Raw genomic sequence first — 12,758 nt, forward strand, 5'->3', positions numbered from 1 at the left:
AAGCTTGACCTTCCAAAGTTTTATTAGAAATGCTCATATGCCTTGCTTAAATAGGGACTTACCACCCAATGCATGATTTATCCACAACCTTCTAGAATTCCACCTACACAATATCCACAACCTTCTAGGATTCCACCTACACAATATCCACAACCATTTTCTTATTTTTTCTATTTATGCCACCTATGCACCTTGAAAATAAAATTTTCTCTTTTCTCCTTTTTTTCCTTTTTTTTTTAAAATTATTTTTTTCTCTAATTTTTGTCACTTTCTCTCTCCTCCATATTTTAAAAAAAAAAATTCCCATGCAAGATGCTCCTGCATCATTGCTACCATTGACTGAAAATAAAGTCTAATCATCCTTATTGTATACCATTAAAATCAATAATTGAAAAGAAATTTTTAGCCCTCTAAGTATTACAAATTCTAGGTACATTTTACTCATAGAATACAATAAAGGTTATTGAATTATATTCAAAGCCATGTTAAGAACTAAAGATTTGTGGTATGGTCCAAAAATAACTTTAATTATTATGATTACTAATTGGGAAGTTAATTTATATTTCTATAAAAGTATATAAATATAGGGGAATCTGATTTATCACATATACATGAGGCCCTTTAATGCCAAACTCTCACACTTATTAACAGGGAGAAAAATACTAAAGATTCCCTTTAATGCATTGAAAACTTTTGCATAGCTTGTGGTTAGCCAAATAGTGGTATAAAATTTATTGTGGAATTAATACATTATTTACGATCCCCCATATCTCAAACACCTCATCACCAGTCAATTGATAAGAGCATTTTTTCTTGGTGTCACTTTGCCTCACCTCCACTTAAAAATTATACCTTTAGGTGACCCTTGGGGGAGGTGGGGGAGGACAAAATCAAATACTAGTGGTCGCTAACTAAACTCCTCAATGTTCCCTTTGGATGAACTAGACAGAATTTCTAAAGTCATCTAAGGTTAGGGGGATAGGACCATATAATAGAATTTATAAATCCAATATGTGTGTGTGAGAGAGAATCGTCAGTGTTTAGATTTATAGGAAATTTTTTTCTCTAGGGCACTTTAACTACCATTAACCATGTCTTTAGTGTATGAGATCAACAAAGTTTCTCCCTAACATATTTTCTACTAGTTTTTTAGTCTTTTTCCAAATTTATACTATTATGCGAATTCTACAAATCTCTCCTACTCAATAAAGAACTAGATAGAGGAGAGGATGGAAGTTGCAGTAAAGCCAAGGAGCTCATAGGTAGATGGCTTAAACATCACACACTAAGGCTTGATTCCTAGGCTAAAAGTGTTAAATAGACAAAGCTTACTTACATTTTTCAAGCTCAATCTTTTCTTAGGTGTAGGATGTTTAAGGGTGACTACACACGAGAGGGGGATCATGAACAAACTTGAAAAAAAGGAGGACATTAATGACAAATTCATTAAAAAAAAAGTATAGATGCTCTTTAATGACAATTTTTTAAAAATTATATCTTAGATTAAATATAAGAAACATAATCTTGTATAAATATTCTCCAATTATTAAGAATACCTATAGAAAAAAAATTGAAACATCTCAGTAACAAAAATAGCTTACCAAGGGCACACTTGATATAGTTTGTTGGATAGCCATATATACTAGCAATCACACCTAGGTGTACAATGAGTACATCATTTTAGCTATCCAAAGTCAATAGGAACAAAATATATTCTATTTTCCAAAAAATAAATAAATAATTAAAATAAATTTCTAAACATAGTTATTTTTGTTTGACTAAAACAATATAATGGTCAATTTAGACATTTGTACCCCATGAATCTTAAAGAACCATATACACTATATCAAAATGACTATTAACAACCTTTGTTCAATTTACAAAAAATAGAATTAAAAAAATGACCATTTACCTAGCGAGAACATTATCACCCCTCTGTTGTCTACAACATATAAAAAACTCATAATTTCAGAGAATGACATTTAATCCCATAAACACTAACACCTTCCCTTTGAAAATGGCCTTCTTCACACCCATGAAGCAGTTATTCTAAAAGTCATTTGGCTAGAAGATATGAGTTTATGTCTCCTTCCACTAATTTAGTGGAATTGGCACGTAGTGTTGATAATATCTCTAAAGGTTTTAAATTTCTTATTAGTCTTTATTTGACATGCAAGTTTGAATTTTATGTACAATACGATCTTATAACAACTATTTGATACAATTAAATAGAGAAACATGATTCTATTGTCATAGTTGTATACTTATGAAGCTTTTAGGATTAAATTAGAAAATGTATAAATGTTAATTTGCATTGGGTGTAGCATTTTCTTTCATCAATTCAAATTTATTCCAATTTTTAAACATAAGTGTGTATTGAATAGGTTCTAACAATTAGTTTTAAATATAAATAAATAATACAAATAGAACACATTAAAGCACAAAAACAATGAACTATACAAACTAACTAATATCTTCTAAATAAGTTATATTATGTTAAACAAAATACCATATTTAATAACAATTAATTATATTTATTTTAAAATGAAACTAAACATCAATGAACATACTAATTTTAATTATAGAGCATAAAATTAGATATATATTATTATTAAAGATAATTCTTAAATTTACAAATGTATCATCAAAATTTAATATAATAAAGGTGTAATTGATGTTATAATTAATAGATTTTATCATCATACTCAATAAAAATGGGTAAATATTTATAATACAAACAAAATAATGTTTTATATGCATCTTAGAAAATAAGTATTAATATTTTATTTTTTTATTTTTTTATTAGTTCTACTTTTTCTTCTATTTTTCACATTTGATTATAAATATCTAAACGATTTCCTCCCTATAATAAATTTGGAAAGACAAAGTAAATAGAATAATTATAAAATACTTTTTAAATAGATAAAATATTTATTTTTTCAATATACATGTATCATTAAAATAATATATAATACAATCACTTTTTTAAATAAAAAAAATAAAAAAAATTTTAAAATAGTTTTATGATTTATTTATCTATTATTAAAAACTAAAATAATTAAAAGTAATAACCTATAAATTAGTAATAATAATTATTAATAAATAATAAAAATTAATCCCCATTTACACCTAATATATATCTAATAATTGTTGAAATCATAATTGATTTTTATTTAAAAAAATTGATATTGTTTCCTTCAATTATCTAAATTATTAGTACCTACGAGTAGGCTAAGTACTATTGTAACATTTTTTGAATTTCTCACTCTAATGTACCAATTAGAATTCTTTTATTTGGATTTTTATATACATAATTTTCCAAATGGTTACATGACAATTTTATAACTTTTTAAATTTTATATATTATTTTTTTATAATCTAATTGGTTGAATGAACTAGAGTCTTATATGTAAATTGTTGAGATATGATCTTTATAAAATACTCTTTTAAGCATTACTCCATTATTATCTTGTTATTTTCTTTGAATGATTTTTCAATCCTAATTTGAAGCAAATTTCTTTCTTACCTTAGCCACATTACCCTCATTTATCATTTTCTAATTATAGACCATTTATCTATTTATATATATTGTGAAAAATTTAACCAATCAAATGGTGCTAAATTACAAGAACCAAATAAAAATCCAATTCCACCACAATTTGTTACAAACCATTACTAAAATTAACAAAAATAAAATAAAAAGAAAGAGCACATACATGGTTAAAATTAGTTATCAATGGTTTGTTTTAATTATATAAATAATTATAATTTATTTGTTATATATGAATATTTCATATTATATATAATACTAAGATATATTATATATTAATATAATTGAGTAGTTCATTTATGTTTCAAGTTTTTTTTTCTATGTTTCTAATTTAAGGGATTTGAATATTATTTTAAAAATATAATTAAAATTAACATATATTTAGTAATATTATTTTGATTTGACTATTGTAACTATCTTTCATATATTTTTAAATAGCTTAAGATAAGGTTATCTGGAAAAAAAGAAAAAGAAAAAAGTATATAGAGACAATTTATCTATATAAAAATGATTTAAAAAAAAATATAAAACCTCCTTAATTATCTTTGCTCCTATTCCATATAAGTAGAGATCCTCAACATACTACATTTTAACTAGTCTTATTATAACGTTGCTCTTGTTTTTTATAAACATCATTGTTTTTTGTTTTTTTTATAAATATCAATGATTTTTTAATTTATTTTTAATAAATTTTAAGGTGCTGGAAGATGCAAATCTCTATTTTGTCCACAAATTTGATTATAAACATTCACACTCTCTCTCCAAGAAGATAATTCAACTCAATGACCAATAAGCTATGTGTTATGTTTGCAACAATGTGTAGGAGAGAGCTTTAAAAATTTAATCAAATTTTATGATTTTACTATATGTAAAAATTTAATCCCCAATCCTTTACATTTTTTAATATTAATTATAATAAAATGTATTTCTTAAGAGAATGAGAATTTTTTTATAAATCACCTTCAAGCTTATCTAAATCTTCATTTTTTTAATAACAAATTTGGATGACGTTTAAATGTTAGATTGTATGTTAGGTAATAGATAATTACTAGCAACCTCATGTTAACACTTAAAATTATAAAAATAATTAGTATGAAATTCATTTATATAGATTAAGTGTTACAATATCTACATTTGTAAGAAAATGATTAATTATTTTTACTAATTTAACATGATATATATATATATATATATATATATATATATATATATATAGATATATATATATATATATATATATATATATATATATATATATATATATATATATATAGATATATATATATATATATATATATATATATATATATATATATATATATATATATATATATATATATATATATATATATATATATATATATATATATTACAACATAAAAAATTATTAAACATCTCATTTTTTTAATCCATCTCTTTTTACAATATTCTTCACATAATTTGTGAGCATCCTGAGTCTTTTTTGCATTTTTTGGGTTCTATAGGCATGCTCAGAATTATTGGCATTATAGACATGATTTTTTCAAGCCCTTCAGGCCAGAACCCATTTCTCAACACATGATTGTGCTCGGTGATTCCCTTAGGATCCCTAGAAAATTTGCCTAGATCTGGCATTCTTTCAAGATGCAAATTTTGTTTACTTTATGGAAGGATAGGAATGTTGTTCTTTTCACTTACAACTTTCTTGATATCAATGTTTCTATGTATACTAAAGCATGCAATTGTAATAATGTCATGTTGCAGGTTTAGGTCCAAGCCAACAAGGTGGCTTTGGAGGTGGCCCACCTTCAAAAATTGCTCAATCATTGAGGTAACACATCTTGCACAGTTGCTACAGCGCGTCCTGACTCCTTGGTTCACCATAGTCTGCCTCAGGGTCACTGTCGGGGTCGCAATTCCTCTGCTCGCATATGCCACACTCACAAGCTCCCTACCACCGCTCTCCTAGTGGTGGCGATAATGGTTGGTGGCGCTGCTCAACTTCTCTGCCTCATCGCGGCTTTAGCTGGTCCCTCGTTCCTATGGTTCCCCATCCTGTTACACCTCTTAGTACTGTTAGCTCCAAATGGCATTTCTACCTAAATTTGGCTATTTCTCCACTGCGGGTGGAGGAGAAAGATAAAGAAAAAGCTGGTGATGACACTGTCGATGGCTAGACTATTCCTTATCCACTTGCCAATCCCAGGGACGACTAGGGTTTTAATGATTGTGATGAACTACCTCCCTCGACTGGCACTGCTTTGGCACCCTAGGGGAGCTGCTTAAATCTTTTTTTTGATGAATAGTTGTTGACTCTAGCTTCGGCCGTGTTAACTCTCGTCAGGTGATCTTGTATCCCTCGACCTTTTTTTTGTGAATTTGTAACTAGTATATTAATTTATTAATAGAAAGGGACTATTCATTAAAAATAAAATAAAAATTCTTCACTTAAACACACACACACACACACACACATATATCACAACATAAATTAAACATTTGATTTTTTTTAAATCAATCTTTTTTATAATATTCTTCACATAATTTGTGGGCATTGTGAGTCTTTTTTGCATATTTGTTTTGGTTATGTAAGCATGCTCATAATTATTGGCATTGGATACATGATTTTTTTAGGCCCTTCAAACTAGAACCCTTTTCTTTGCACATGATTGTGCTGGGTGATTCCCCGAGGATCTCTAGGAAATTTGCCCAAATCTAACATATTTTCAAAATGCAAATTTTGTTTACTTTATAGAAGGATAGGAATGCTGTTCTTTTCACTCACAACTTTCTTGATATCAATGTTGCTATGTACAATAAAACATTCACTTGTAATAATGTCATGTTGAAGATTCAACTCCAAGCCAACAAGGTGGCTTTGGAGGTTGCCCACCTTCAAGAATTGCTCAGTCACTGGGGTGATGTGCCTTACACGACAATTAGAGTTCCTTCTGACTGCTCGGCTGACCATACTCTACCCCAAGGCCACCGTTGGGGTCATAGTTCCTTTGCTTGCTGCTTGCATACACCATGCTCACAGACTCCCTATCGTCGCTCTCCCAATGGTGGTGATGGTTGGTGACATCGCTCAACTTCTCTGCCTCACCGTAGCTTTGGCTTCTCTGCCTCGTCGCAGCTCTAGCTGGTCCCCAGTTCCTTTGGCTCCCCCTCCTATTGCTCCTCCTGGTATTGTTAGCTCCAAATGACCTTTCCGCCTGACTCTGACTATTTCTCCATCATGAGCAGAGGAGGAAGGCAAAGAACAAGCTGGTGATGACGTTGTTGATGGCTGGACTGTTCCTAGTCCATCTACCAATCCCAAGGATGATTGGTGTTTTAATGATCGAGATGAACCACCTTCCTCGACTAGCATTGCGCTGATGGCCCCAGGAAATAATTTTTAATGAATAGTTGTTGATTCCAGCTTCGGTTGTGTGAATTCTCGAAGGGTGATCTTGTATCCTCAACCCCTTTTTTGTAAATTTATAACTAATATATTAATTTATTAATAAAAAAGAACTCTTCATCAAAAAAAATATTGACATAAATATTTTACTATAAAAATCTATAATTTATCATAAATGTATTGAATGATTTTTTAAATTTTGTTTTGTTTTAAACCAATGTTTTCGAATTAAAGGTATATTTCGCAAATTATTGTGAAATCTGTATGGAGGCATTGCACAGATCTGAAAGCGTAGGCATCGAAGGACTGGCCCAAAAAGGTCCCCAAATTCTCTCTACATCCTTTCAGAAACACTTGTAAAACTTGATTTGCCACATGGACATTTGAGTGCGGGAATGTTGAGCACTCAATATAAAATTCAACAATCTGATGAAGAGAAATCAGCAATTTTGGGCACACTAATAATATTTTGAGAAACGACATGAAGAGTATGGAGCATCCCGATGAAAGTTCCCGCAATCAGATGGAAATATTGAGCATCCACATGAAGTTCGATATGGTTTTAGTGTATTCATGCGCCATTTGCTTCCAAAGACATGAAATGCGTGGAGGGGAAATCTCATTGTTTTCAAACTGGTGGATTAATGGACTTCAACCATTAATTAGGGGATTTCAAAGAATCCACATCACATCACTTCATTGATAATAGTGAAAAGATAAAGCTCCTATTCAACGCATCTGATATAAAATAGTTTCCAATCAAATCAAATTATAAAGAACGGTTCAGATTTTTTGATGGTAGTCATTTTGCCTGCACGATTTACGATTTCCTACTGTTTGATGGAAATTTTACCTCCTCCCTTTCAAATAGGATTTGTTAACTTAAACTTGTTGATTTAATATTCAACATTTTTGATAAGATTCTATCAAAAGTTGTGACTTTAAATTTGTTCTTACTAATGAGACCACCTATTATTGAATAAAATGTGTCCCTTCTCCCAAAAAAAATCAATCAATAGTGTGGTGCCACATCAGCTGCACAAGTATGGGGTCTCTAATTCACTTTTTTTTGGGCTGTTTTGGACACTTTGGAAAAAGGCATGCGAATGTGGCATCATATTTGATAATGTGGCTCTGAAATCTTAGTTATAAGCAAGGGACTTGCCAAGTAAACTGTTGTAAAAAAATAGTAGTGATTTGAAATTTCTGCATAAGATTTTGAGAAGCGTAGAATTAATGTGCTCAACTAGTAGATCCTCTTCCCTGATTAATATAAAATTGATATTTATCCTTGTATAAAAAACAAACTCTTCATGGTCTACGTATTCCAACCACAGTAGAGCTTTTTTTCAATTAAGTTGGAAGGTTCTGAAGAAAACAGATATGGAATATTTTTGTCATTTTGTTACGAGGCACCGCTGTCCACTAATAAAAAAGTTCATTTCGTAGACTTGCATGACAGAAATTTATTTAATTTGGAGTCAACATTCGTAATCCGATTAGGATAGGAAGAAAAACTTGGATAGTGCAAACAACTTCAGATATTATACGATAAAACGTGCCAATAGGAGCTGGCCATTGAATTGAACAATGCGAGTAGGTAGCATTTCTCCTGTTCATATCATATCTTCAAGCACGTTACGGGCGACTGTTAACCAAAGGAGAGTTTGAAAGAAGACCGACTCTGCAAGCCAGAACACATTATATACGATCATACCCACACACTCTCAACTCACATTGAAGCGTTCCCCGTCTCTTTTCCATCAGCGCCAAAAAGATGGACGCTTTTCATGTTATTAGAGCTACTCTTGCAGAAAAGCTCCAATGGGACTCTTTTTTTCCTGCTTCCCTTTCCCTAACAGCCATAGCAGGGATTATTATTATACTCCTTTTCCTCTTCCATAATTCTAAGAGAAATTCCTCTGCTAAACTCCCGCCAGGAAACCTAGGCCTCCCTCTGGTGGGAGAAACTCTGAAATTCTTAGCGGCCCTTAGGTCTAACAAAGCCCAAGAGTTTTTCGATGAGAGAATTGCAAAATATGGAGACGTTTTCATGACTTCCCTTATTGGGTATCCCACAATAGTGGTATGTGGTGACAAGGGAAACCGCTTGCTTTTGTCCAACGAGAATAAGCTCGTGGTGGTTTCATGGCCGGCCTCTTTCATGAGACTAATGGGTCAGGACTCCGTCGCCGCCAAAACCGGAGAGGAGCACCGGATATTGCGAGCCGCCATTGATACCTTCTTTGGACCTTCGGCGTTGCAGAAGTACGTTGCCCAGATGAGCTCCGAAATCAGGCAGCACATTGATGAGAAGTGGAAGGGAAAAGATGAGGTGAAGGTGCTTCCTCTTGTAAGAGAGCTTCTGTTTTCTATTGCATGCAGCTTGTTTTTCGGCATAAGGGAGGAGAATCAACTGAGGCCGCTTCATAGTCTGTTGGAGACTGTTCTCGCTGGGAATATGTCTGTGCCCATCAATTTCCCAGGGAGTCGTTTTAACCAGGCAGTGAAGGCCCGGGCTAAGCTTGATGAGATGCTTGTCTCTCTGATAGAGAGGAGGAGAAGTGATCTGAGTGCGGGAAGAGCTTCTCCCACACAGGATCTTCTTTCTGTTTTGCTGACGTTTAGAGATGAAAGAGGGAATCCTTTGAAAGAGTCGGAGATCACTGATAACTTTTCTGCCCTTCTCCATGCCTCCTACGACACTACCATCTCGCCCATCACGATTATGTTCAAGCTCTTGTCTGCCAATCCTGATTGCTATGAAAAGATGGCCAAAGGTACGCATTTATGTTTGTGAATAGAGTTTCTCTAGAGCTTTATGAGTGATTTGATGGTACATGCTTTATAGAATTATATGACTACTTTTTGGTTTTAGTGTTTTTGTTGGTTAAGGTATGGATTTTATGTTTGCTGAAAGAGTTTTGTAGAGCTTTATGACTGATTTGCAGGTATGAGTTTTTAAAACATATATGAGTTGGAAAAATCTTGATATGAAATTTATAGAAATGTTTTAATGATGTTTTTGGTTGTTTAATAATTTTACTTCTTATGAAAAGATGATGTAAAACATGCATTTATGTTTATGTATGGAAGCATATAAGCTTTTTGGTATGTGTTTTTATAGAATTGTATGATTTTTTTGTTTGTTTTAATGCTGTCAGTTCAATTTATATATATATATAGAGAGAGAATTATATAAGAAATAAATTTTTTTTTAATAAAAATACATGAATAATTTTTGTTTTAATGAAGTATTTTGTCATAATTAAAATGGAGAGTGATATAATATCACTAACTTTAGAATTTGTATTATTATGCATTATTTTAGATTTTTCACTTTCTAATTTTACTATAAATGTGATAATTATTAAATATTATTTGTAGAAAAATATCATCATCTTATAATATTACAAAATTAATTCAAAACTCAATTTAATATTAGAAAGTCTATGTAATATTTTAGTTTTCTCTCATTCTGTGTTATGATGTAGTCTAGTGTTTAATGTATGACAGAACAACTTGACATACTTTTAAAGAAAAAACAAGAAGAAGAAATTCAATGGAAAGATCTAAGAGATATGAAATATACATGGCAAGTGGCTCAAGAAACATTGCGCATTTTTCCTCCATCTTTTGGGACATATCGAAAGGCTATCACAGATATAAATTACAATGGCTATACAATCCCAAAAGGATTTAAAGTAAGTTGTATTCTTATTTTTAACTTTATTGAATTTATTCAAGATAATCATGTTTTGCAATATTACTTCAAATATAAATATATATATGATTGTATAATATGGACAGATTTTATGGACAACTTATACTACACATCACAAAGAGAAGTACTTTAGTGATCCAGAAAAGTTTATGCCTTCAAGATTTGATGAGGATGCATGTTCTATCACTCCTTATACATATGTGCCATTTGGAGGAGGCCTACGAAAATGTCCAGGATGGGATTTTTCAAAGACAGAGATATTGTTATTTATGCATCATTTCGTGAGGACTTTCAATGGATACAAGGCAATTGACCCAGAGGAAAAAATATCAGCTGATCCAGTGCCTCCATTGCCTGTCAATGGATGTCCAATCAAACTTTTTCCAAGACTTGAAGTTAACTAGAATATCTTACAAATAATTAAGATAAATTTAAGAATAATCTATTTAAATAAAATGCCTATATTTATAGGTTTGTGAAAAGAAAATATTTGTGCAACATATATGTATCAATCTATATTTTAAAGTACATAGTGCCAATAATTGTCATCTTGAGTTTTCATGCACCTTCCCAAGTGCATCCTCGAACATTGAAATTTATTATTGCTTCTCAATATCATTATTTTCATTTCTTTTACGAGATCCAAAATTTTTTCTAGGTTATTTTGATACATACCTTGTTTAACAACATGCTTTGAATCACTAATCATTCTTAACATGTAATTACATTTCAGACAACAGAGCCAAAATAAGAGATAATTTTTGTAATTGTTATATACTAAATTAGTATATTCCTAAAAATAATTAATTTCTAATATTTTTCTTTTAATGTATAAGTTTTGTTGGAAATACAATAGGAAAAGTAAACTCTAAGAGTGGGGCGGGTGAATCATGTTGACATTTCAGTCAAGTTTGTTTATTAGTGACACACACTTAATTAGACAAATAACAACTATCGAGCTTATTGTACAATTAATAGTGTTAACCATGTAATTTAGGCTCTACTGAGTTCTACAGTTGCTACCAAGTACCAGGAACAATATTCAATTTGTGTTGACTAGATATTACCAAGTTGGTGATTATCAATATAAATTGAGCTTCATAGTACTTACCGAGTTTCTCAATGCAAACTGAGTTATTCAGTGATTGCTGAATTCGTAGTTTCAATGATGTGAATCTAGTATTGATAGAGCTACATAGTGTTAACTAAGTGATTTAGTTTATACCGAGTTCATATTAATACTATTGATTGAGATATGTAGTATGAACCAAGTGATTCAGTTTATATTTTGAGTTTCATAGTGTTCACCAAGTCAACAATGTAGACAAAATTCAAACTACTTGGAAGTGATTAGTATGAACTGAGCTTCTACATCTATTGAGTGCATGACGATGTCAAGCATTGACAATGGTTGACAAGTATCAGAACCTCACCGAGTTTTTTTCAAAACACGAGTACCTATAGTTGGGTGGACTTTGTGTATTTTGGTGAAACTCGTATTGTAGCCAACTCTACTGATTTATAAATTGGATTTCTATATATGCAATGTATTCAATCACATCCAAAAGAGGAATAAATAGAAATATAAAAGTGTAGAAGTGCAAAGTAAAGGCTACGACAATATAAGAAGTACCAAAAATTTATCTATCACACCAAAATAATCATTACACTCAAAGGAATCTCATTTAGAAAATCAAGTTGTAGATCAGAGATCATCTACCGGTTCATCCTAACAAGTGGAATAGTTAAATCCTTTCACAAGGTAGACTTAACAGTCTTTTGTAAATATCTTTACTAAGTGCATACTTCATTGTATGTTTGTAAATCCTTTTACAAGGTGGACCTAGGAGTCCTTATTGCTCATAACAGGGCAGATCATCATAAGTGATCATTGTAAGCCTTGATAGGCTAACTTTATACTGCAATACTAAAGCTTGTGGGTATCATCCCCACCCCAGTTTTACTTTCTATTTGAAAGGTTTCTAGATCTATTGTGTGTAAAAGTGTTATGAATATTTTAATACTTTCAATTTTTCATGAATACAATTAGTTCAGAATACACATAAATAATTAATTGGTGAATTAAAATTGAGTTTTAA

General features: G+C 31.0%; 1 protein-coding gene across 1 annotated transcript; it reads left to right on the forward strand.

Annotated features, from left to right (window-relative positions):
- The first annotated feature begins 8,627 nt into the window (after positions 1-8,627).
- On the forward strand, positions 8,628-11,187 carry LOC149537611 (taxane 13-alpha-hydroxylase-like). Its single transcript, XM_089798984.1, has 3 exons — positions 8,628-9,715; positions 10,452-10,639; positions 10,746-11,187. Exons 1-3 carry the CDS (start codon positions 8,713-8,715, stop codon positions 11,061-11,063), a joined length of 1,509 nt encoding a protein of 502 aa, XP_089655110.1. The 5' UTR covers positions 8,628-8,712; the 3' UTR covers positions 11,064-11,187.
- The last annotated feature ends 1,571 nt before the right edge of the window (positions 11,188-12,758 follow it).

Source organism: Cupressus sempervirens, chromosome 9 (genome assembly GCF_028749045.1).
Source record: "Cupressus sempervirens isolate cs-2001-9-10 chromosome 9, ASM2874904v1, whole genome shotgun sequence".
Taxonomy (NCBI): Eukaryota; Viridiplantae; Streptophyta; class Pinopsida; order Cupressales; family Cupressaceae; genus Cupressus; species Cupressus sempervirens.